The sequence below is a fragment of the Oculina patagonica genome, chromosome 4 (assembly GCF_052425735.1).
Source record: "Oculina patagonica isolate OP01 chromosome 4, crgOcupat, whole genome shotgun sequence".
NCBI lineage: Eukaryota > Metazoa > Cnidaria > Anthozoa > Scleractinia > Oculinidae > Oculina > Oculina patagonica.
The window spans coordinates 43,108,174-43,132,868 of record NC_135761.1 but is presented as its reverse complement, the minus strand read 5'-3'; the positions used below and the strand labels follow the sequence as shown (position 1 = coordinate 43,132,868).

The following is a 24,695-nucleotide window of genomic DNA, read 5'->3' as shown; positions in this document are numbered from 1 at the left end:
GTGTCAACTTAACATGAACAAGAACCTAAAATAGGATCTGCATTACATCATAAACAGCACAGCCATTTCATTAAAGGAATACCCCGTCCTGCAACAATTACGTCAAAATCAATTGAAAAAAAATACAAAACTATACCTTGCTGTTGGCAATTGACAGTTTCTTTTCCATTTTAACACTTTGACTATTTAACGACATGATCTAAAGAGAACCAAATTTATCGATTATAGGTCATTTTTAAGTTCCCAGATACAATCAACTCTCTTTTAACGGACACCTCTATTAGACACCTTGTGTTGGTCCCGTTCCTGCCATTATTCAGGTATTCTACCTACGGTGTCCGTTTTAGAGAGAGTTGACTGTATTGCAAAATGGCTTGTCAAAAATTTAACTTTTTTCTGGACACTTTCAAGTCTTCAATAACTCCGGAATTGGATACAAATGGACGGGCAGAACGAAGCTTAAAGTTTTTTTATCTTCTGTTATCTGAACTGTTAAAAGCGTAGATTTCGCATTATTTAAAACTAGCAATGGTATATAGCAATTCCTGAGTTTTTGATTGGTTAAAAGCAATGGTTTATGTTAAGTGACATGTGATCATCATCTTGTATGTTTTAGTTGGCCAGGTCCAATGTCGATAGCGCAGAAAAGAGAAGTACAATTAGCAAAAGCTTTATAGCTTTTGTTAATTTGATATCTCTTTTTCATTTTCGTATTAGGTGGAACTTCAAATTCAGAAGAGTGCACGAGGACAGCCCTTGCTTTCACTAACGTGTTCTGAATTCGAGTTATGAGCTCATATACCATTCACCACAAATATGGTGGCTGATACGCGTCAACCAAAAAACAGCTGGGGAGCTCAAATATTGCAGTTATTTGGGCGTTTTTAATTAAAACATTATTGCATTCTCGCTTATTGGATAAAAGATCGTTATAGTCCACGAGTTGGCTATCTACCATTTCATATCCAACGCGCGCTCGTGGAATACGTTATTATATAAAACAGACTCAATTTTAAGTTGTCGCAAACGTTTTCTATCGTTATACCGTGCAGACCCTCTTAATCCATGATGTCTCTTTTTAGTTGGCCTTAGCTAAAGGAAAAATAAACATCCATGATGTCTATTTTTCCTTTAGCTAAGGCCAACTAAAAATTACCAAATACACAATATTTTAGTTTAAATACGTAATGGCTTCAGATTTTAATTACAGCATGTATGTGTAACAGCGGACCCCTGAGGGAACAACAGCACACCAGAACAGCGAGGATCGAAATGCACCAATCACAGCTGTTGAAAACCTAACTAATCACAGCGCAGTAGCGTGCTTTATAAGGTTACACCTAACCATTCGACCTTATCGCCTAATGAAGACTAGCAGTGTGCAGTCGAAACGTCGCGATCTACATCACAAGTGACACTACGTCGTGAGGCAAATGAATAATACTTTATTATTATTAATCGGAAAGGTGCATAAGGATTTACGTAAGTGCTATCATAAATTTTTAGGCATCTAGAAGCTTTACCTCAGTGTTTGCATCTTCAAGTCGTTTCTGGGTTTTAGCTTCTTTTTCCCTCAACGAGGTGATCTATAACAAATGAGATATTCACGCTAAGCTTAAAAAAATATGTTTTCTTCGACTTAAAATACATATCTAACATCAAAACATTGCTAGCAACAATAAGACATGCCTAAACCTAATTCTCAGTGCTACAGTGTTACTTCTTCAGAATAAGTAACATATTAGAAATAGTTTAAATTTCTAGACATCTAGTAACTTTACCTCATTCAAGGCGTCTGCCAACTTCCTGTTGCTACTTACGGCTTCGACTTTAAATGCAGAGTTCTAAAAAGAATGTAACATGAATGCAGGCAATTAATTGCTAAGTGTTATGTGTAGCAAGCCCTGTCCTGGACCCTCCATGTCTGCATATTCCGATTGTTTTTACTTTAAACACAATATCATATTTGCTGGCAGACATCACTGATATAGTTTCTTTTTTTTAAGTTTATTTTTTTAGTTTTGCAGTAATACAATACAGAAATAGAATGTATTACCTCTTTTTGTACCTTAAACGCCTCATCGTCCATAATATCCAGTCTGGCTTTTGCCAAGGCCAACTAAAAATAACCAGGAAATTATTTGTGTATGTTTTTTTAAAGTGGAGCAATATCAAATTAATGTGGGGCAAGATGCATGATCTGCTTCTTCTTACAACCTTTCGTCTCGCATAAACCGCACACTCTAGCTTCAGATGAATTAGTGTATTATGTTTAGTGCTTTAAGTAAAATATCATAGCTCTATAGTCATCTAGAGGCCTTTCAGTACCTCAGTTTTTGCATCATCTAACTCCCTTTGGAGTTTGGTCGCACTACCCTTCACAAAGGCCGTCTATAACGAAGAAATATTCATACTGATAGTTAATAATTAATTGTGGTTTGGTAGGTAGGTAGGTACCAAAAATTTAAGGTGGCTCTGAAACCGCTACGGAGAATTTGTTTTATTTTTGCAGAAAGTTGTATCTTAACATGCTGATCAATGTTCAATAATAAAAAATGGGGATAAGAAATATTCCTTGCATGGAGTCACAGAAAAACACACAGTAACTAAGTTACAAAAAGAGCGCAAATGTTGAACTCATTCTCCTTGCATCTAAGGCAGTCTCTAGCTACAATCGGAAAGGTGTATTACGTAAGTTCTATCATAAATTTTTAGGCATCTAGAAGCTTTACCTCAGTGTTTGCATCTTCAAGTCGTTTCTGGGTTTTATATTCTTTTTCCCTTAACAAGGTGATCTATAACAAATGAGATATTCACGCTAAGCTGAATGCAGAAAAGAATGTAACATGAATGCAGGCAATTAATTGCTAAATGTTATGTGTAGCAAGCCCTGTCCTGGATTCTCCATGTCTGCATATTCCGATTGTTTTTACTTTAAACACAATATCATATTTGCTGGCAGACATCACTGATGTAGTTTCTTCTTCTTAAGTTTATTTTTTTAGTTTTGCAGTAATACAATACAGAAATAGAATATATTACCTCTTTTTGTAACTTAAACACCTCATCGTCCATAATATCCAGTTTGGCTTTTGCCAAGGCCAACTAAAAATAACCAGGAAATTATTCGCATAAAGCAATACCTTCGAGTTTGAATTGTTGCATGTGTCAGCAGTTTTTTACGCAAAACATCGCCAACTAACCAAAATGCAAGTCAGATGATTCATCTCACCCCAAAACACCAATTTGAAGTGAAGCTCGCTAGCTGCATTTCATAACCATATTGTCAGTTGTTTTTTACGTTGTTACTTTTCGAGAAAATATAAAACACACCAAAACGTTTTTAATTGCAACATTTATTAAGTACAGTGACTTTTATTTGCCAGTACAACAGAAAAACACAGAGGGATGTTCTCTTTAGGTTTTTTTTTTCTCTAGGCTTTTCTTATTAACATAACAACTGAGTGCTGTATTGCCTGAGATCGTTTACTGGCCAACAATAATTTTACTCTCACGCAAACATTTAGAGTAAAATGGCTGTGGAAAAGCACAAAGCCGCTTTTATTAAAATAATCAATTTATAATTCATATAAAAATTTACAATCTGTTAGAAATCTTTGGCTCACGAAAGGTGAGGGCAACCAAAACGCCATGCCATATGGTTTACAGCTTGTAGAAACATAAAAAAGGTGGACAGGTTCACGAGAGGAGGTGAGAGCTCACTCGATTAAAAAGTCTGAGGGAATGCACGACAACGATTGATGGCGAGGTTACTGAGCAAGCAGTTTGGCTAGATGGGTTACGATGTACTGTCCTTCTCCTTCACCCCTACCCTGTGTCACGGAATACTATGTGACTGTAACAAGTAATAAGACGAGAGGGATAAGACATAAATATTCTATTCACAGGCAAATATTTTTTTTCTATAATATCAACAACAAATCAACTTACCTCCACCCTTAGAGTTGCCTCACTGTCAGAGATATCAGAAAGCTAGACACAAAAAATTGAATAGAAGAGAGCTGTGATTATAACCTGGTATATGAAATTCAGCTTCGTATGGTCTTTCATGCTATATCCAAACAGGAAACACTCAAAACATCAGATACATCACTTCCATGAAGTCAAAGAAGAACACAGTCAAGCTAATAAAAAGAGTGGTATAATATTATTCAACTTATTTGTTCCAGAAACTCTCATTTTCACATTTAGGACAAACTTTAGCTGCAATCGGGTAGATAGATGTATTGCGTTTATTGACAAATAGAGACTACCATAGTTTTCTTGTCATCTAGAAGCTCTACCTCTGTTTTTGCATCCTGCAATTGTTTTTTGGCATTGGCAGCTTCCTTCTCTGACAAGGCTGCCTATAACGAATGAGATATTCATGCCAATCGTAAAAATAACACACGCCTAAACCTTATTCTAATAGAACTAAGAAAAAATGTAACTTGTCAAACTTACAACAAAGTGAAATCACACAAGTGTGTAGATATCTAGTCACTTTACCTTATTTAAGGCAGCTTCCAATTCCTTTTTGCTGCTTGCAGCTTCTTCTTTAGCTGCAGCCATCTAAAAAGAATGCAAAATGTATGAAGACAATTAATAAGCATTTCATTTTTTAAGTACACTTTATTTTTTTGAGTGATAACTCCACCAAATTGGTTCTGTTAAAAAATCTACGCTAAAATAACCAATAAATTATATTACTTATTAAGAAGTAAAGCGTTCTAAAAAGCAAATACATTTCGCATCTGCTATGTGTTTCCGTTTTTTTTTTTCAAACAGATAATGGATATTTCCTTCAGATATTATTAATAAATGTTTATCTTTAAGCGTTTTGCAGTAATACAATAGAGAAATAAAAGATATAACCTCTTTTTGAAAATTAAGAACTTGTTTTTTCCACAATAGTCAGTCTTCCTTTTCAAAAGCAAGACTGAATATTGTGGACGAACAAGTTAACGCCAACTAAAAAAACTAATATCATTCGAAAAAAGTCATGGCTTTGCATTTGAATTGTAAAGTAAAATCAATGCAGACAATTACTTTATAACTAAAGACAAGGCTGCCTATAACGAATGAGATATTCATGCCAATCGTAAAAATAAGACACCTAAACCTTATTCTAATAGAACTAAGAAAAAATGAAACTCCTCAAACTTACAACAAAGTGAAATGTCACAAGTTTGTAGATATCTAGTCACTTTACCTTATTGAAGGCAGTTTCCAATTCCTTTTTGCTGCTTACAGCTTCTTCTTTAGCTGCAGCCATCTAAAAAGAATGCAAAATGTATGCAGACAATTAATAAGCATTTATAAATTGCACTTTATTATTTGAGTAATACTTCCAGAAAAGTTGCTTCTGTTAAAAATATCTACGCTAAATAACCAATAAATTATATTAGAAAAGTGATGTCTCGGATCTGATAAACACCACTAAACTTCAGTGTACAGCGTCCAGAATATATTTTACTTATTAAGAAGTAAAGCTTTCTAAAAAATAAATACATTTTGCATCTGCTTTGTGTTTCCGTTGTTTTTGTCAAACAGTCAACGAATATTACAATAGAAAAATAAAAGAGATTACCTCTTTTTTGAAACTTAAGAACTTGCTCGTCCACGATTTCCAGTCGTCCTTTTGTTAACGCCAACTAAAAATATAATATCATTTGAAAAAAGTCCTGGCTTCGCATTTGAATTGTAGTAGTCCACGTATCTACAATCTGTAACGTAAAATATTGCATACTATACAAAATACAAGTCAGACAATTAAACAAACCGCAAAACAGCAATTGTAAAGCTCTGAAAATTCCACCTCGTATCCGAGTGATTTTTATTAGGTACAAGTAATAACCGTATTCTCTGTTTATATTTTACGATGTTACTTTTCCAGAAAATATAAATCACTTTTAGTATGCTGAATGACTTTGATAAGTTTGTGGAAATACAATTGAGTAAGGTTTTTTTCTTATGGCATAATGTTCATTTTGTTTTTCAGGCTTATGTTCCAAAAGGCAAAAAAAAACTTTAAACTTACCTCAACCCTAAAAGTTGCCTCATTGTCAGAGACCACAAAGATCTAGACAGAAGAAATAAGTGAGATTAGTTTATTTTCGTATCTTTTATACGCCATAGGCAAAAAAGAACTACTCGAAACATTGTATGCGTTTTTGTATAGGTTTACAGAACACAATTAAAGTAACACAAAGCCTTGTAATTCTGTCGAGTTATTATACTTTTTTCCTGCAGCCTCCTCTTCTCGCAATTGCCTTCTTTCTGCCAATGCTGGAACCTTTCCAAAGAGCTTTCGTATTCTTATCATTTTAGTCTAACATCGGAGGTTTCATTAAGTTCACCTGTTTAAGGCTTTTGAACTTAGGCTGACTGACAATGCAACATCTTTCAGGTTTGAGAATTTTAAACTTTCCTCCTCTGGGGTGTCCTTAATGTTTTGCTGCTGGCTTGATTTGAGCTCAATGTTCGTGAATGTTGGTTTGATAAATTAAAAAGCCTTAATAAACTACCTGTCGTGTTTGTTTGGTACAGAATTTGTTAGTTATTTTTTAATTAATTTTCAAAGTTGTGGTAAATTTAAGCCTTGACAGTGGTCGTTACAAACGCTCGTTCGGGTGAACCGAAAATCCTTAAGAACTCGAAAAAAAAATAATGATCCGGTCAAGCAAATTGTGTTTTTAATATAAGTAGATGTAAGTCTTGCAACTTACAAGGAATGGGCGAATTCTATTTTATAAGGCAGATTGGGCAGACCGCTATTACAGATACAATCTCTTAAACTTTCCTCAACTCTGACAGAAATCTTATTGGCAGAGACCACGGAGAATTATAAAAAAATAATGAGATTTTTTTTATAGGATGGTACATAAACTTCACATTCGTATCTTTATATTCGATTTATGTTATATTAAGAAAAAAATGATTCAAAATATTAAATACCTTTTGTGTTTTTTTTTTTAAGTGGAGCAATATCAAATTAATGTAGGGCAAGATGCATATGCATGATCTGCTTATAACCTTTCTTCTCGCATGAAACGTAATACATAAATCTTCAGATGAATAAGTGTATTAGTTTAGTGCTAAAAGTAAAATATCATAGCTCTCTAGTCATCTAGTAACGTTTCACTACCTCAGTTTTTGCATCATCTAACTCCCTTTGGAGTTTGGCCGCTCTTTCCTTTGCGAAGGCTGTCTATAACGAAGAAATATTTACACATATAGGTAATAATTAAAAAGTAGGTACCAAGGTGGCTCTTTAACCGCTACGAAGATTTTTTTAACTTTGCAGAAAGTTGTATCTTAATATGCTAATCAACGTTTAATAATACAAAAATGTTGGTCATCGAGCTTGTTTTTTAGTTATAAGCACTTAAAGCCAAAACTAAGGGTGTTTTAAACAGGTCATACTGTCGCTATAGTATAGTATATAGTAGTAGTTTTGATTAAAATTAACGCAAATTATAACCACATAATTAAAATTAGTGTAAGTTTGTCGACAACTAAAAATTCGTATTGTTAGTTGCAAAGTATGCAGTTTTAGCAAATGTTTTCTACCAATACAAGAAAATCGCATTAACGATTTATAAATACGGAGTTTAAAACTGCTCAATGACCATAGCATCCTGTTGTAGTTTCTTCCGATAGCTTATTTCACAACTTTAGCATTCTACTGTTTTTTATTAAACCTGAATATCAGTAAAATAGAATAGCAATGTTTGCAGGTATCTATAGAAACCTTACCTCCTTCAAGGCATTTTCCAATTTCGTTTTGCGTCTGACAGCTTCCTCATTCAATTTAGCTATCTAAAAAAATATTAAAATAAATGCAGATAATTACCTAATCACTAAAGCATTTATCTCTTAAAGAAATCACAATTTGCTTGTTTTTTAGTGATACCTTTAAAATCTCTTTATCCATACTTAGTTTAGCTTCTGTGAAAAACTAAGATTGGGCTTGGATGAAGAGATGTTGAAATATAAACTAAAAAAACTTTAAAGAGGGACATATAGTGCCTCGAATGGAGAAAACAGCACTCCGCTGCAAGTTCAAAACACCACGAATATAATACAACAGGAGAATTATGGTTTAACAAGGTTCTGTTTTTCCCAGAGGGTAATAACGTTTATGGCAAAGTGAAATGCCAAAATTTTGTAGACATTTAGAAACCTTACCTCCTTAATAGCACTTTGCAACTGCCTCTCTCTCAATGTCGCTTTCTAAAAGGAATTTGATATAAATGCGGATAGTAAATTACTTAAACTTATCCTTTTTTTGCATTGATAACCTCAACATCTTTTTAAGTTTAGTTTATGATTTAAGGTGGACTGGGCATAAATGAAGAAAAAAATAAAAAAAAAAACAAAAAATGAAGAGAAGTTGAGGTCTTGACTAAATCATTTTTGGTCCAACCCATGTTAAGTTTCTATAGGACAAATACAGTTCAAAATTAGGTTTACCTCGACTCCGCAAAATGTCGCATTATCATCAGCCACAGAGAGCTAAACAAAAGGAAGAGATATTTGTATTTATATAACGATGTATAAGCTTCAGGTTTCCTAATCAGACTGAAGGAATCGTCCGAAATCTACAGAACATTTTACCAGCATCTTTACCAGTTACTGAGGACAACAAAAAGTATATCATGGTTTACTGATCAATTACTGGTTAATTGATCAATTAATACAGTCAGTAAGTCAGTAAATAGAAACACACCTTTTTTCAATATTTTTATCTCTTTCCAAACAATTAACCTATTTAAATGATTCAAAGATTTGTAAATTTCCCCTCTTTTCTTGATTGATCTTATTTATTAATTTACTTTACCTTCTCATTTTCTCTTCGTAATTTCTCTAGCCTAGCATTTGCTCTGCCTAGATCATTCCTTGTTTTGATTCGTATACGTCTGTGCTCTTGAACTTCTCTCTGAGAGACAAAAAAGTCTTTGAGTAACCTTGCATAAGATTTGCAGAGTTTATGAACCTAACCGATTTAATTGGAGTCAAGAAAAATTAACTCCCGTGTGGTATACTATTGTATATATACACATGTAGTCTTTTGAAGACTTGAATATTTTTGTGTTTGCAAAAGTATAAACAAAAGGGGATTATCCATAGAACCGTCATCGTGGAACTAACTGCACAGTACACTTAAATACTCTGCCTCGCTTTGCTTGTACTTGTTTATTAGCCATAAGAATGCTACTTGTGACGGTAAAAGATAAACTATTACAACTAAATTCCAGTTTTGGACATTTCAAAATCATCGCTATTATAAGTATTTGCTTAACGGAGAAGTTCACTCCAGAATGGCCATTACGCCAATAAAAAGTTTATGCAAAGATATGTTATTCACTAAAATTTCAGCTTCTAACGAGCGCTCAAACCCTACGAAATCCTTTTCTGAAGTAGCCCACAACTCGACAACTGAACGCCGCCATCTTAAAGCTGTTAATGTATGCGTGACGTCAAAGAGCTCAGCCTGAAGTTGAGCGGGAAAATTTTCATTACTTCAAACTCCTTGTTTCTTTGTAGTGGCTTTTGTTTGTCAAAATGCCTGTTTGTGCAGCTCCATTTTGCTTAAACAGAGCTCCAAGATATACAAAAAGAGGTATTTCCGTTTTCACCGTCTTTCAATATTTACAATTGCTCAAAAGCGGACACAAATATTTGTGTGTTCCGGCGTTAAATCGGGGTCCGATCGAGTTCATTATCGAAGTGCAATTTTCTGCAACTTTTTCAGGTTGATCTATCATTACCTATCCTTCGAGACCCTCGAATTTTCTCGTCGTCCCGCTCGACAAATCTGTCTCTGGGTCTCCGAGGATGATCATGTTACCAATGTTGCAGTATTGCATACGGTACGTGCATGTTGCAATCAAGATTTGTGACAAACAGAACATAAACAACTAATAAGTCCATAAACGACAATGTTGCCAATGTCCTTCGCGGTAATAAACGTCCTCCTCCACTGTTCGCGTCAGTCATGACGACATGAACGCGAACATTGCTGTTTCGTTTTGCTTACAGCATCCATCCTAGTTATTTTACGCCGGACGTTTCCTTGAACATTATAAAAAATTACCAAATAGCAGACCGTACCAGTCAGTTTTCGTAGCAGTGCTACTGAAAAGAATATATTGACTTGTTTGCTTGACCACAAATAATCGCCGGGACCTTGATCAAACGACCCCAGGGTTTATTTAAAAGTTAGCAGTTTTGACCCGGCGTTTATTCGAAGCCGGCGTTTAATCGGGGACCCGCGTTTAATCGAGAAAATACGACGAAGTCAACAACAACAACAGAGTCGAAACAGAAAGTTTCTCTGGTTGATTAAAAATCCTCCCTGAAATAAAGTAAAAAAGTGAAATAGCATAATCGTAACATTGGTTGGTATTGCTTCTGCCTTTTCCTTTTTTTGTGGTTATTTTCACTCAGGAGACTGTATCTGTGATCTTCTTCAAGAGTCTTCCGTATAGTTTTCGGAACACACAAATATTTATGTCCGCTTTCCCAGGAATTTTTCGTCTCTGTCCATACTTATAATCCATTCGTGAGCATTTTTTCTTTTAGATATTGAAAGACGGTGAAAGGTTGTTTGTATCTCTTAGAGCTCTGTTTGAGAAACATGGAGCTGCACAAACAGGCATTTTGACAAAAAAACAAAACAAGGAGTTTTTAGTATTCAAACTTCAGGCTGAGCTCTTTGACGACACGCATACATTACTAGCTCCAAGATGGCGGCGTTCAGTTGTCGAATTTTGGGCTACTTTAGAGAAAGATTTCGTAGGGTTTTAGCGCTCGTTGGAAGCTGATTTTGGTGAATAACATATTTTTGTATAAACTTTTTATTGGCGTAAAGAAAATAAATGGCCATTCTGGAGTGAACTTCTCCTTTCATAAAAACATTGGTTTCACTTTAGAACTTGTTCAATTCAATTGCCAATTGCTTTAACTTTAGCTACCAATAAACACCGACAATCTTGGCTACATGACAACTTGTACAGGAGAATTCTAAATATAATACTCTGTACAAATAGGACGGTCAAAGTCTGTGTGAGTTGCGCAAATTTTACGTTTCTTAAATTTCAACAATTATCAACTAAAAGTTCCAAATAAGCCACGACAAATGTTACATGGCGAGTAACAAAATCCTCAATAAAATGGTTGTGATGTCGTTACGGTGTTTGTTTATAAATTTTTCGTATAACGCTAATATAGAAAACCTGATGTGAATTAAAAATATGTTATATAAGTGCCAATGGCAACACAATGCAACCCCGACTTTTGGCCAAAATCTGTAAGCATGCGAATGTTTCTGTAAATTCAAATGTTTGATCACCACAACATTGCAAATGCTACTTCCGAAGCGTAGCACGAGGCTAAATAAATTACATAAATAAGCAAATATTACCTCCAATTTCATGCAGAGCTTCTGATATTTTTTCACTGTTAATGAAAGTCGTTCCTTTTCCTTGTCTAATAACAAAAAGCAAACGAAAAAGATGCAAAACCTCTAATAGACAGGGTCGTTCAAAGTACGATTAAGCTAATCTAGGACAAGCGTTAATGTGATTTTACTTTTTTTACTGGGGTTTTCTGTTTATATTATCCGACTATAAAACGACTTTTTGTATTGTAACACAATTACTGGTTTCCCAGTAGATGTCATTGTGGCCTTAAATCCCCGATCGAATTGGAATTTACAAGTGTTGGTTTTTGTGGGAGGAGGGAGGAAAACCGCAGAAACCGGAAAAAACCCTCGGAGCAAGAACGAGAACCAACAACAAACTCAACCCAAATATGAAGCCGGGACAGGGAGTCGAACCCGGACCACATTGGTGGTAAGCGAGCGCTCTCACAACTATGATATACCTTCTTTCAAATTTTCCCTCCAATTGTGACGTCTGTTATTCATAAGAAATAATATGTACTTATTGACTGAGTGGAAGGGCAGGACGGGAAAATATTTGGCTCGAGGTTAGGACGTACGGAGCGAGCGCAGCGAGATCCGTGCGTTCTGACCGAGAGCCAAATATTTTCCCGTCCTCCCCGACCTAACTCAGTCAATATGCATTTTATCATATGTTCACTGATTTTATTTGCTTTTTCTTTGTTTTTCTTTCGTGGATACAGATGCGGCGGCCGGTTTCGCGCACATTTTGAAAAGCCAATGGTAGCTCGTAATTTACAAGTTAATTTGGGAAGCCAGTTAAGTGCATTTGAACTGCGATGTGCGCACAAAGTTTTTGAACTTCAGTTAAAATTGTCAACCAAATCTCCGAGTTTAAGCTCCATTCCAAGAAGATTTAAATCCGACTAAATTCCTCGTACATGGTTGCAGTTAGTAGAAATTTCAAAGGAAACGTTTATGAAGGACTACAACAAAGAATTTGCACGACGTTTCGGCTAGTCGTGCTCGTCTCTCAGCGAAGACTGAATTTCTCCTGATTGAACAACTTAGCGACGTCGTTTCTTCTGAGCCGAAATTCACAATTGGTTTGAACGAGAGGATTAATTAATTTTCCACCAAGACGGATTTTGGATTTGGATGTTAAAAACAACATTAGATCTTAATCTATGAAACTACATAAAGACTTGGAAAGGGATTGTACTGGCAGTTCAGGATTTTGCTTCGCTTCGTTTGCCTTCGGCTTCAAGTTGTTTTGTTTACCACGGATCGTAGGATTCATGAACGTCTGCTGTTGCTACTTGGTCCTTGAATTCGTTAGTTTCTCGACGATGTTGAGCTCTGCATTACAGTTGATGTCCAGCTGTGCTTAAAATGCTTTGTGACTTAAAACAAGCGGCAAACTGTGTCATAATCAGGTTAGTCTAGATCTTAAACATTTTGTTTGTTGTGATTTGAAAATTACGCAGCAGAAAGAGAAATTTGAGTTTACTTCGCATTTGCATTTTTTCTTCGATGTTTTTCATGACTTCAAACCAGGATACGCCTTTGCCCGATTATGTTGTTTTTTGACGGCTTTTATTTCGATGTTATTGTTGTTGTGAGGAGTATTTCTTCATCATTTGCCAAGTTTAAACACGTTTTGTTCTAATTTTTGCGCCTGCAAACTACATTGCTTTCATAGATAGTAAAGTTTTAATAAACATGTTGGACATTATTTGCTATTTAGAAAAAATCTTAACTATCGCTCATCTGAATTCAAAGCTGTGGAATCAACTGGTTCCATGCTATTCCGGCATCTCGGGGCAGTAGCGGGGCCGTACGCTTTTCTAGTGGGGCCGTACGGCTTTTTCCGGCCCTGCTAGAGCGAGGCGTACGGCCCTCATACGGGACTTTTTTTCATATGGTTTTCCAAGGAAATTGTGCGCGGGTCCGTACGGGTCATATGATAAAAGCACTTTTGTACAGGAGAAAATGAATCTAGATTCAACTTTTAATTCTGGGTTGGTGTAAATCGACCTTCGAACAACCCGGCCCTGATGTTTAAGTGGTGACACTGAGCATCAAGCATGATATCCGAAAATCTAAAAAAGTAATTTCTGAGTGTAACACACACAAAAACACTTGTTGAGAAAAATAAAATAATAGGCACAGCGCATATCTGTTGACCTATTTTTAGAATATCGGGACTGATTATGAACGAATCATAACGCAGTGTCCATATTGTGAATTGAATGACTCCATAATTCACACTTTCTACAACTGTAATTGGAGCCAATTATTCTTCGCAGAGGTTATAAAATGGTTTAATAAAGAAAATTCCACCTCTCTCACCCTCTCTCCAACTGAATTAATTTTTGGTAAGGACAAGGATAGCATGAATAAAAAATAGATATCATTAGAAAGTTAAACTTCACCTTGATATATTAAAATATTATGTATACAATCAGAAATTATTGAATTGAAAGCTGACATTAAATGAATTCTTAGCCAATGTAAAATTTAAATACATCTTTAAAAAATTTAAATGTAGTTAAAGCGAATTATTTGAAATAAGAGTGTGCTGTAGGATGCGTAATAACGTCAGGAAAATCATTATTCCAAAGATGTACTGTAATTTTCGATCTAGCGTGCTTATAACTATATTATACTTGTAAGTTTTTTTTTCTTTTTTTCAATTATTGTATATTTATACGTTATTTGTCTGTATTTTTTCTATTGTAATGAATAAAAAAAAATCAAAAAGCAACAAGTGCAATAATCGTTGTCTGTTAAACAAAGTGAGTCAAAAGATAAAATACCCACCTTTACACCCTAACGCTTTTAAAAACAGCCATCCCTGGAAAATGAAAAGGTATTTCTTTTTAAAAAGTTGACATAAAAATAATTTTCGTTGAACCGAAATAATAAATTCACTTAATTTATACTTTTATTTTTACACACCAGAAGATATCCAAATGGAATGGCAGTAAGCAGTGTCGCCAAGGAAAGTCCTTTCAGCTAGAAAAAAGCACGCACTTACAGTTTACATTTTTTACCAAAATAAAAGAATTTGAATCGGTTTATTTTACATGTAGCAGGAATAAAATCAAGAATAAAGTACATCGCAACATCTCAAGTGCAATTTTCATAGATTAAAATAAAAGTATCACAATTTCCTAGAGGGGGTTATAACAAAAAGAAAAGTAAACAATTCACCAAATTTTCTGGCAGAGTATCCTGGCATCAGTAAAATCGAGCTTTTCGTTTTTCGGCAATTTCTTGATGATGTGATCGATGTTCCATTTCTAACCCGCAATATTTTTTGCAACACTATGAAAAAGGTCCTATCTTATAACGTGTACGCAAGCCGCTTATACATTGCCTCTAAATTTTTTCACGCACGTAAACGCAAGTAAAACAATACGCGTCAGTGGAAATCTACCTTTAGTCATGTTTTTTTTTTTTTACTTTTTTATTGATATATAAAACGCTGTACAGGAATTCGGGTGAATATCTCTCAAGATTACAATTATTATTTGTTTCTTCCACTCAATTTCGCTCAATTTTTTGCCTTCTTTGTGTTTCACAAAATTGTCTTTATCACAATCAACAAATTTTGCTATCGGCCGGTTTGTTACTGCTTTGAATTTGCGGCGCTCTCCGTAAGAAGTATTTTGCTATTTGATTGCAACCAGGACCGGTTTGTTCGAAAGACGATTAACGCTAACCCAGGATTAAAAGATGATCAAGATTTTAATTTCTCTTGTTTTAAAAGGTTTCCCAAAGCTAATGTTTTGTTAAGTTTGAGATTGGTCCATGTCAAAACTGTGGGACAGAAAATATTAACAGAAAACCTCAACGAAATTATATAACATTAAAATCAAATTTCACGCTAATCCTGGATTAGCTTAATCATGGTTTGAACAACCGGGCCCAGGTGTTTAAGTAAAAAATTATCGAGTAATTTGTTAGCTGTATGCGTATTGTCCGTATTTACCTCCAAGTAAATTAACGTCATCAATTCCTTTGCAGCGTTGATACTGAATGCTGCGGTAAATTGATTACATCCCTCCTGAAACATAAAACGATGAAACATAATAATTTAGAATGTTAAATTTTCTTCCTTGTGTTCTTAACTGAATAGGTTTTGCGTCATCGCAAAATTATTATCGACCTCTGATAACAATAAGCAGTGGCAGTTTTTATTTCAAATGTAAGGGAGTTCTTACGAATTTTCGCGAGTATTAATTTTCGCGGTTTTCGCGATTTCAAAATAATCGCGAAATTTAGTACGCGTAAAAAAACATTGCGCGAAATTTAAACACGCGAAAATTAATACCATATTTTATATCAAAACAACCAAATTTTACATGTTTGGAACTGCATCCATCTAGCTTTTAAAATAACTTTCCGTCTTGTTTTTGGCTAGCACCCTTCCTCTGATTACTGTTTCCGAGCTTGCAAATTAGTTCAAAACCTCTTTAGTTCAGTCACTAAAGTTTCCGTTTGCAGGCTCCTTGTAGTTACATTGAGCCAGAACTTTGTGTATTTCCAGTGATTCCTTAGTCTTTGACAACTGATCCATAAACACTGACAAAATCGCGAAATTTAGTACACTTTTTCTCTAATTTTTTCTTGCAATCGCGAAAATTCTCGCGAAATTCGGCTCTCGAATTTTCGCGAAATTAAGTACACGCGAAAATTAGTAAGAATAAGATGAGGTTTCCTTTTGTTAAGCTCAAATTACAAAAGTACTAAATAAATAATTTTTAAATAAATTAATAAACCGACAAATGGCTTTATTAAAACTGAACTTTTATGCGGCTTGAATGCCTCCAGTATAAACTAAAGACAGCAAGAAAAAAGCTTGCAAATAAGTGCTGTTCTCGAATTAATTCAATATTTCATTACCCGGCCGTTGCATTGCAACTTATTAAATTACAATGTTCTAAGTTTGTGACGAGTAGGCAGTCAAACTGTTTAGCAACTTTGTAAAAAAGCAAACATTTATAGCTCAGAAAACCAATCAGTTATTCATTTTGCCTGCATTATACCCAAACTAACTGCTTCCAAATGTAAATTAATGAAAACAAACCTGCAAGAAGGGAAAATTAGTTGTCCTTATGTCTTGTTCTGTGTCGTGAAACACACGTGGATCATCTACGGATAAAGCGAAAAAACACTATAAGTTGTGTTGATTTTTGTTTCGGTTACAGTAAACGGTCGGCAGTATGCAGTTATTTTACCCTTAGCGCGTAAAATTACACGATGCGAATATTGATTTAAGTTTTACAGCGATGATCGGTCAAAAAATAACAAAGCGCCAAAAGCAAAACCATATGAAGACACCCAATTTAAGAAAATTCAGGAGACCTCCGTGTTTTTACATGGCTAAGAAGTGCGTTTTGTTGGGCTTAAGCTTTAAAGACGAAATTTAGCCGGAATGAAAAGTCCGAAAAAATGTTTTAGCACGAGATCATTTGGTGAAAAAAAATTAAGTGTTTTCCAGCTTTCAACCTTACCATTGTTGTGAACACTTCCTACTATAAGAAAAACCAATAAAACCATGAAAATAATCCGAAAATTCATCTCGAACTGTTTAGTAAACCATTCTTAAATGGTTCAACCACCGTACGAATTTTTTTTCGGCGCGCGCGGTATTTTCTTTGTTACGTCACGTAATGAGGACCGCTAAATGATTTCGTTATGACGCGTAATTATAATTAACATTTCCCCAGGAACACTTGCTTTTCCTAGAAAAGGAAGTTGATTTTTGCTTTAGAGACTTCTAAAAAATCACATGCACTTGCCACATTAACTTAATTGAAGGAATGTATCAGTTAAATAAGGATTGGAATATCTTTTTGTGCGCGTGCTCGTTTCACGGAAACGTTTTCTTAACAAAATGGAGAATTTTGGCCCTAATTATATGCTGATTCTATTACTGTTTTTTTTTAAGCTCACAAATGGTCAGCTTCGCTTAAAAGCGAATACGTAAGAGTAGTTCTGTCAGGCATTTTTGTTGCCTCAAAATGGCCCATAAATGCATTTGCGCGCTATCTGCTAACGGCGTCGGCGCGCGCTCCCAGTTCTTTTCGTGTTAGGTTGAAACCGTTAAAATGGACTTATTTCCTTGCTTTATTTTTGCTTTTATTCAACTGAAATGCCCGTTTACTTTAGCAATTTTCGAAGGTAAAAATTTAAATCATTATAAACTTTTTTTTCTTTTTTTATTCTGCATTTGACACAACAATTTCAAAACATACTAAAATAACTAGCAGTATCGACAATTCACATCAAGCGCGTATACATTGTTCATTATAACCGTTAAACGTACTAACAATACTACAAAACTAGAATGATAACTAACAAAAAAATAAGTTACAATGATATACGCTACTTACATTAAAGTTACTTACAGAAGAAAAAATTACCTACAAATAACTTACGATCAGAGATAAATATATAGTTAGCTTATGATAATACAAGGATGACGAACAGACTTATATATTAACTAACAGTACCGAGATTATTTACTTATAGATTATTCACATGAAAGATACAAACGCGATTACATTGCTCACAAAAATTAATACTTACAATACTACAAAGCTTGAATATTAAGAGATACAACAAATAGGAGAATATCTTAAATTTCTTTGTGCTTTAAACAATGTAAAAAGAAGAAAGAAAAGAAAAAAAGACAGTTACAGTTGTCATGCTGTTCAAATAGTTCAGTTAGTTGAGTAAAGGGCATGGTTTGGATAATATTCCAAATAAAACATCTTGGAGGAAAGATGAACCTGCTGATTTGAGATTTGGTGCCAGTAACCTTGAAACTCACTCCAGAATCGTTTAACAAAGGAGCATTGATAAAGAAGGTGGTACACGGTTTTTCGGTTCTGCATTGCAAAATGAACATAGGTCGTCTGTTTTAAAGCCTATTTTGTGTAATTTTGAATTAGTTTATAGACTAGAGTTGAGCACTTTGAATTGAAATCCTTTCACATAAGATTCAAGTACAACAGAGTGTGCCGGACTAAAGATTTGTCTCAGTTGATCAATAGAAAAGCTCTGCAGTTTGTTTATGATATTAGGAAATTGTGCTATTTTGCGAACAAGAAGTGAGTAATAATCTTTTGATTTCTTTTTTTTTGAAGTCAAAGATCTTGTCGTCAATAAAGAAGGATGGAGGAGCTAAAGATGGACAGGAAATAATATTTTTTTAAAAGGGCGGTATAGAATGGTGAAGGCCAGCCCATTGCAAATAACTAATATTGGTTATCTTGTCTGACCAGTGGCTGAGTGCATCGTTTATATTTGAATCAAAATGTAGGTCTTGGATACGAATCACTCCCGCCTCAAAATATTTTTGTAGAAGACTGGTCTTTTTTCAATACGAATTTCCTTATTATTCCAAATAATATTTTGCCAATCTCGTTGAGAGACAAAGGAATCACGAAACTCCGACCACCATGAGAGCATTTTACTGTAGAACTGAGAGAAGATGTTGTAATCCTTTATATCATAGTTACAATTTAAAAAGAAAAACCCTCCCATGGGATCCAGCAAGTGGTTTAGATATGATTTCCATGTTCCGTTGTTGTCATTAAATATGCGTTTTATCCAAGACAGCCTTAAAGACTTGATCATGCTATTTAAATCAATCATTTTTAAACCACCTTCCTCGTATTTATTTATTGCCGAAACACGGGTTAGGGTTAGTTTATTGACAAACAGAACTCAAAATCTTATTTCACAAGCGATGATAAACTGTAACACGTCTTTGGACTGCAGATATTTCATTGATAACTGTACGAGATCCATGATGACCGTTTGACGGGAAGAAATTTTTGTCTCTCGTCCTGTTAATAGCTATTGCTTAAATATAATGATCACTCGAGTATGAAATTAATACGATGAGTTGTAACTAACATCGTAGTTCCCAACTAATCTTTACTAGTTTGCAATAAGTGGTTGCGAACTTAAATCTGCGCGCGCTTATTCACGAGGTTATAATGATAATCATAACAATGATAATCAATTTATATAGCGCATTTTTCATATGTAATGTTCAAATGCGCTGTACACATACTGTAATTTACTACACAAAGGCCAGACCACAACACCGGGAACTTCGTGCCCCACTCTTTGCGAATAGTGTGTGGGTTCTTTAACGTCCCATGTTAGAAGAATGAAGATACAGGAGACGGGACCTACGGTTTATTGTCCTTCTCCGAGAAGACTAGAATGTCTAACCATATGCAGATGTAATTACAAAGGCAGCACATTCTTCTCAGTTATTTTTAAGACCCCGAGTGTTGGTCCGGTTTGGGGTTCGAACCCACGATCTCCCGCACAGCAGTCCGGCGCTCTACCAACTGAGCTAACCAGGCGGCGGTATATAGGGTTACGGAGTCGTCCTTTGTTTGATGTGCAAGGCATGTGACCATTTTTTTTTTTTTTTTTTTTTTTTTTTTTTTTTAAAAAAAAAAAAAAAAAAAAAAAAAAAAAAAATAAAAATAAAAACAATATACCGTTGACCATTCTTTGCAGAATCAATGGAAATCAAGGCAAATGGAATTTTTCCACGATGAAGATCCTAATTCGGTAAAGTATAATTCAGGCAAAAAGGCATGTTATACTGGGCTTAGTAGGCCACTCAAACTCGAAAGGGCAAAGCCACAAAATGTAGGCAATAAATGAGGTTTAATCACTGTTTTTGTGTGGACTTAAAAGTGTACACATTGTTGTGATGCAGTTTTTTTCCGATTGGGGGGTCACTTTCCGTGATAACTCGGGTTAGTGCTTTCGGAAGTTTTCGACAGTGATCGGAGAATCCGAAGTTTCGGTGAGATGGGCAGCCAAGGCAGTAAACCCAGAAATTCGATCAGTATCGAGTAAGTCGCACTTTATTCTTGAATCTAGAAGCCTTTTTTGACACATCTTTCGAAGAGCGTGTGGTGGCTGGAAAATATACATCAAGGAAGAACTTCAAAGGCAGCGGTGGCGTAGATGAAAAGTGAAATAACAATCGCGACGGCTGAAATCTGCATATCTAATGAGCTGAACAACTGCGGTCGTAGGTCACGTTTCTTTTTTTTTTCACACTTTTGACTCACTTTCCGCAGTGTTTGTTTTTCTGTGCGGCTTGAGCATTTAGTAGTATATTTAACAAAATACCGATGTCGAATTTAGAACTGAAGAATAAAAATAACATCGAACCGTAGAATATGCATATATCCAAACCGTGCGACAAAATAATTTTATTGTCGGTTCAAATAACGTCCTTCGCCGCCTCTCAAAACACCGACTCCAAGCACAGGGAGCCCAGACAAATGTCTGGTTATTTATTTATTTCAGCTTTGCCACACACAATGAATGCACAACGAGTTGTATCAAAACAAGTTCGCTGATCATGTTGTTTTACTTGTCTTGATCTGTCTTGGACTCCGGGATATAATTCACCAGCTCCATTTCTCTAAAGTAGTATATTTAACAAAAGACCGATGTCGAATTTAGAACTGAACTAAAACATTGTCATGAAAAGAATAAAAATAACATCGAACCGTAGAATATGCATATATCCAAACCGTGCGACAAAATAATTTTATTGTCGGTTCAAATAACGTCCTTCGCCGCCTCTCAAAATATCAGGCTTTAGTCATCAAACCTAGTTGTTTTACAGAGATTGCAAAACAATACACCCACATGTGAAACTCTCGTGCAAAACCGTTATTGTGATTTGCTATTCTTTTGTTTAGGTCCAGCTGTATGGGAAAACCCCGCGAAGTTCCATCACGACTTTCGTAGCGCAGAAAATGTAGGCGATCGCGAGTTTGCGGAAAAGTGGGATTTTTTCGCGACATACGAATATGGCAAGGTACTCGTGTTTGAGTTTCTTTATTTTTCTTTTTGTTTTTGATGTTTTAAACATTTATGGCTGCAATCACCGAAATAGTCCTCATTTTCTAGGTTCGAAACCTTAACTTCTGAACAATCTGAAATCCTACACATAGCCGAAGCTGGGCACAATATTCTTGTAACTGGAGAGGGAGGAACAGGGAAATCTTTTGTGGTGAAGGCTACCAACAGTTGACTGCTAAAGCAAGGGAAAAAGGTTTTCATTGTTTGTGGGAACTGTGTTTCGGGAAGAGTGTATTTGGAAGTAAATAAACAGACGTCAATGGCGCACTCCTTTTACTTCGACGCATACAAGTTACAATGACGCATATTTAAATGATACTGCATCGCTTCCGGCATCGCCATCGTAATTGCCATTTGCGCGAGGGTCCTAAGGTTGTGTCGCACAATTGACGTCACTCCCTATACTATTGAATATTGGTTTTGCCTTTGCCTCCCTATCCACGAAACAAAATCTTGAACGACCATTGTTCAATTGTATCCAATCACAAAGAGGTTGGGGAATAGCGTTTCCCTTCGGCACCACAAATTGGTGCTACGCATTCGGACGGCTTAAAATTTTTGGATACCCGTTTTCGTTTGAGGGCTTGTTCCGGACCGTTTGGATAAATTTTCGATCAAATGATACGAGAAGATTCGTCAAGCCTTCCTCTTTTCTGGTGCCTAGTTTGAAAGCTGTGCGATGGGATTATCAGGTCGAAAATCGGCTCGGCGCTGGAAGTGTTCTACTTTGGAGCTGTTGGAGTTCCACCCTTTCCATATAATTAGATGTATAGTAAACAGCGAAAGCAAAATACCCTTCAATCGACTCAAATTCGCCATTTCGAGCCAAAAGAACGACACTACACAAAAGGTAGGAAACTTAACACTTTATTCAGCACAAATTTGTTAATGTTTTGCACCATTTTACGCAATTTTACAAACTATTCGGTAAATTTCATACATTCTCTATAAAAATGTAAATGTGCAGAGTCCATACACAAACAGTTTGTCTGGGCTCCCTGTGCTCCAAGTGAATATTTCGTGAACAGAAAAATATATTTCTCCGCCTTTCTACGCAAGCTACTAAGAAATTATTTGTGAAAGCTTATTGAAACGTTCTTATTCCAAAAAGGTTAAAAAAAAGAACTCATTGAAAGAAAATAAGTTTTTCGATGAGTTGTTTACACAAGCTTTACACAAAAAGTAAGGGTTGTGTAAACAAGCGATGCGAGACAGTTCACGTGCTCCACGCAACATTTTTTTTTTAATGAAAATAGTATCCTATCTTGCTAGCGGTAAGGAAAGGCTTTTGGTCTAATAACTGCTGTTCTTGTAGGATTCTAGGTTTTTATTTGCATGAAAAAAAGGCATTTGTCGTGAACGACGTGACAAAGGGTCACACCACGCTCATTCACATTGCGTGACATCCCAAGCGGCAATGGTAAGGGACGGACCATTAGAAAAGTGATAGGGGGGTGGGGAATTTTCGGCTTGCACGAATTTTTTTTCTGTCCATTTCTTGTGCAGGAATTTTTTTTTCGGGTGAAACCCTCTGCTCGAATTTTTTTTTAGACAAATGTTTGTTCTTCAGACAAATGCCATGTTTTGTTACTTTATACCATGTTTTTTGACGAATGTTGCTTTGTTGATTATTTCTTAAATATTTTAAAACTGCTGTTGTTCATTGACCTCATCCTTTAGGGAGTGTCAATAAGTACCGAGGGGGGGGGTCAAAGGGCGGTGCAATTGGAAAAGTGGAGACCCACCCCTTCCTTCTAGCTCAAAACACCCACCCCTGGTCGAGGGTTAGAAATTACATGACCCACTCCTTTTCTACAAAAAATAGTTAATAAGGAAAAAGCCTTTTTGATTTTCTGTAATGGATTAGAGGTTTCTGAAGTGATATCAGCTTTTAAAGTGCGATCCTAATCATACGCCACCATAATTGTCCCTAATGAACACTGTAATTCTATATGTAGTTTCTTACACATCTTCTTTCGCTTCTTAACACACCAAAGCAGGATGAATTTCTCGATCACTTCGTATAATAGATTTGTGTTTTTCATATATTTCTGTGTTAAGTCCGTGGGAAAACTAAGGGCGCGTTCGTTTGGGATCAATCCAGAATAAGAATAATTGGAATAATGCGACTTAGTGTTCGTTTGGCTGCTCTTCCTATTCTGGAATACGTGGATTTCCATTCCGGCTATTCTGCTCCTAAGAGCAGAATAGCCGGAATATATTCCGGAATACATTCGTATTCCGGAATATTCTCAAACGAATGCGCCCTTAGACATAAACGTATGCAAAAACTGAAACAATACGTAATAGAAATTCAACACAACAGAAACTAAGACCACTGTATATCGTACCATTCATGTTTGCAATCTGTTTGAGAAATGAGTTAACTGGTAAGCAATCTACGCAGGCTAGAGAGAGACGAGCAAAAGGAATGTTATGATCACAATCCATCTAGGAGGGTGTGGGGGCATGCTCCCCCAGAAAATTTTGAAATTTCTAGGCTCGGAAATGCTATTTTCAGCGTTCTCGACCATATATTTCGTCGAAAAATAGATCTCATCAAGTGTTAAATGATGACAGGTATTTTCAGGTATTAATAGGACCTTTCCTTCTGCACGAATTTTTTTTTCTTTGCCTTCCCCTTTGCACGATTTTTTTTTTTCCTGCCATTTTGGCTTGCATGAATTTTTTTTTGTTTTTTTCCCCATCCCCCCCCCCCATCACTTTTCTAATGGTCCGTCCCTAACGTGTGTTTCTTGAAGCGTAGTACATAAGACAAGTAATAGTACACTTTGTTCTTCCAACAGTCTTGTAAAAAATAAATTGATTGATAAGTTCTTTGTTTTTTCGCCTTGTATCTCGAATTACTCGATTCGAAACTTGAAGTTGCTGACTGCTACAGTAACTCATTGATTAATTCATAATGTCAACTTTTATTCAAATGAAAGTCCACACATGTTCGCATAGCGGACTCACTTTTACTGTTATTTAAATACAACACGCGATGGTTAAAATGTTTCCGTCCACAAAAGGGATAGTTGCATTTCAAGAACTTCTTATAAATCAAATCCCAAAATCAAAACTGCTGAGATGCTTTTTTAAAAATAATTTTCAGTAATCAGAGACAGTAATGCACGGGTCAGATTTCAGTCTCGCATGCGAAGTGTCATGTTCAGTTACGCAAAACTTGAAAAATTTGAACAGAAAACAACACTTGAACGGTCAAGGATTATTTGGAGACAAAATTTTTATTCAAGTTAACATTACATTTGCTGTTAGAAGCAAAAATCTTTTGACTTTCTTGTGTGTATGACATGCAGTAATTTTACTGAGCGTCGCTTTGTACTGATGTTATTCCTAC

General features: G+C 35.6%; 2 protein-coding genes across 4 annotated transcripts in view; both read right to left on the bottom strand.

Moving 5' to 3' along the window:
- Positions 1–24,695, bottom strand: part of LOC144650256 (uncharacterized) — a 66,858-nt gene that overhangs the window by 7,927 nt on the left and 34,236 nt on the right. The window lies entirely within an intron of this gene.
- On the bottom strand, positions 1,089–17,064 carry LOC144647914 (uncharacterized). The gene is made up of 24 exons (XM_078507590.1): positions 16,930–17,064; positions 16,503–16,567; positions 15,405–15,479; positions 14,369–14,425; positions 14,231–14,264; positions 11,429–11,493; positions 8,843–8,941; positions 8,476–8,517; positions 8,191–8,235; positions 7,759–7,821; positions 7,148–7,210; positions 6,041–6,082; positions 5,568–5,654; positions 5,213–5,275; positions 4,510–4,572; positions 4,305–4,367; positions 3,952–3,993; positions 3,043–3,105; positions 2,733–2,795; positions 2,329–2,391; positions 2,057–2,119; positions 1,782–1,844; positions 1,524–1,586; positions 1,089–1,145 (listed from the first exon to the last, which is right to left on the bottom strand). The coding sequence occupies exons 1-24, from the start codon at positions 16,994–16,996 to the stop codon at positions 1,089–1,091; spliced, it is 1,470 nt and encodes a 489-aa protein (XP_078363716.1). The 5' UTR covers positions 16,997–17,064.

What these genes read in the sequence shown, in the direction of transcription:
- LOC144647914 (XM_078507590.1), bottom strand. Translation starts at nt 16,996, where the DNA reads ATGAATTTTCGGATTATTTTCATGGTTTTATTGGTTTTTCTTATAGTA. An exon ending in TGGAAACTGCCTTCAATAAG is followed by an intron (nt 4,573 to 5,212) that starts GTAAAGTGACTA and finishes CATTCTTTTTAG; the next exon opens with ATGGCTGCAGCTAAAGAAGA. An exon ending in TAGATGATGCAAAAACTGAG is followed by an intron (nt 2,120 to 2,328) that starts GTACTGAAAGGC and finishes GGTTATTTTTAG; the next exon opens with TTGGCCTTGGCAAAAGCCAG.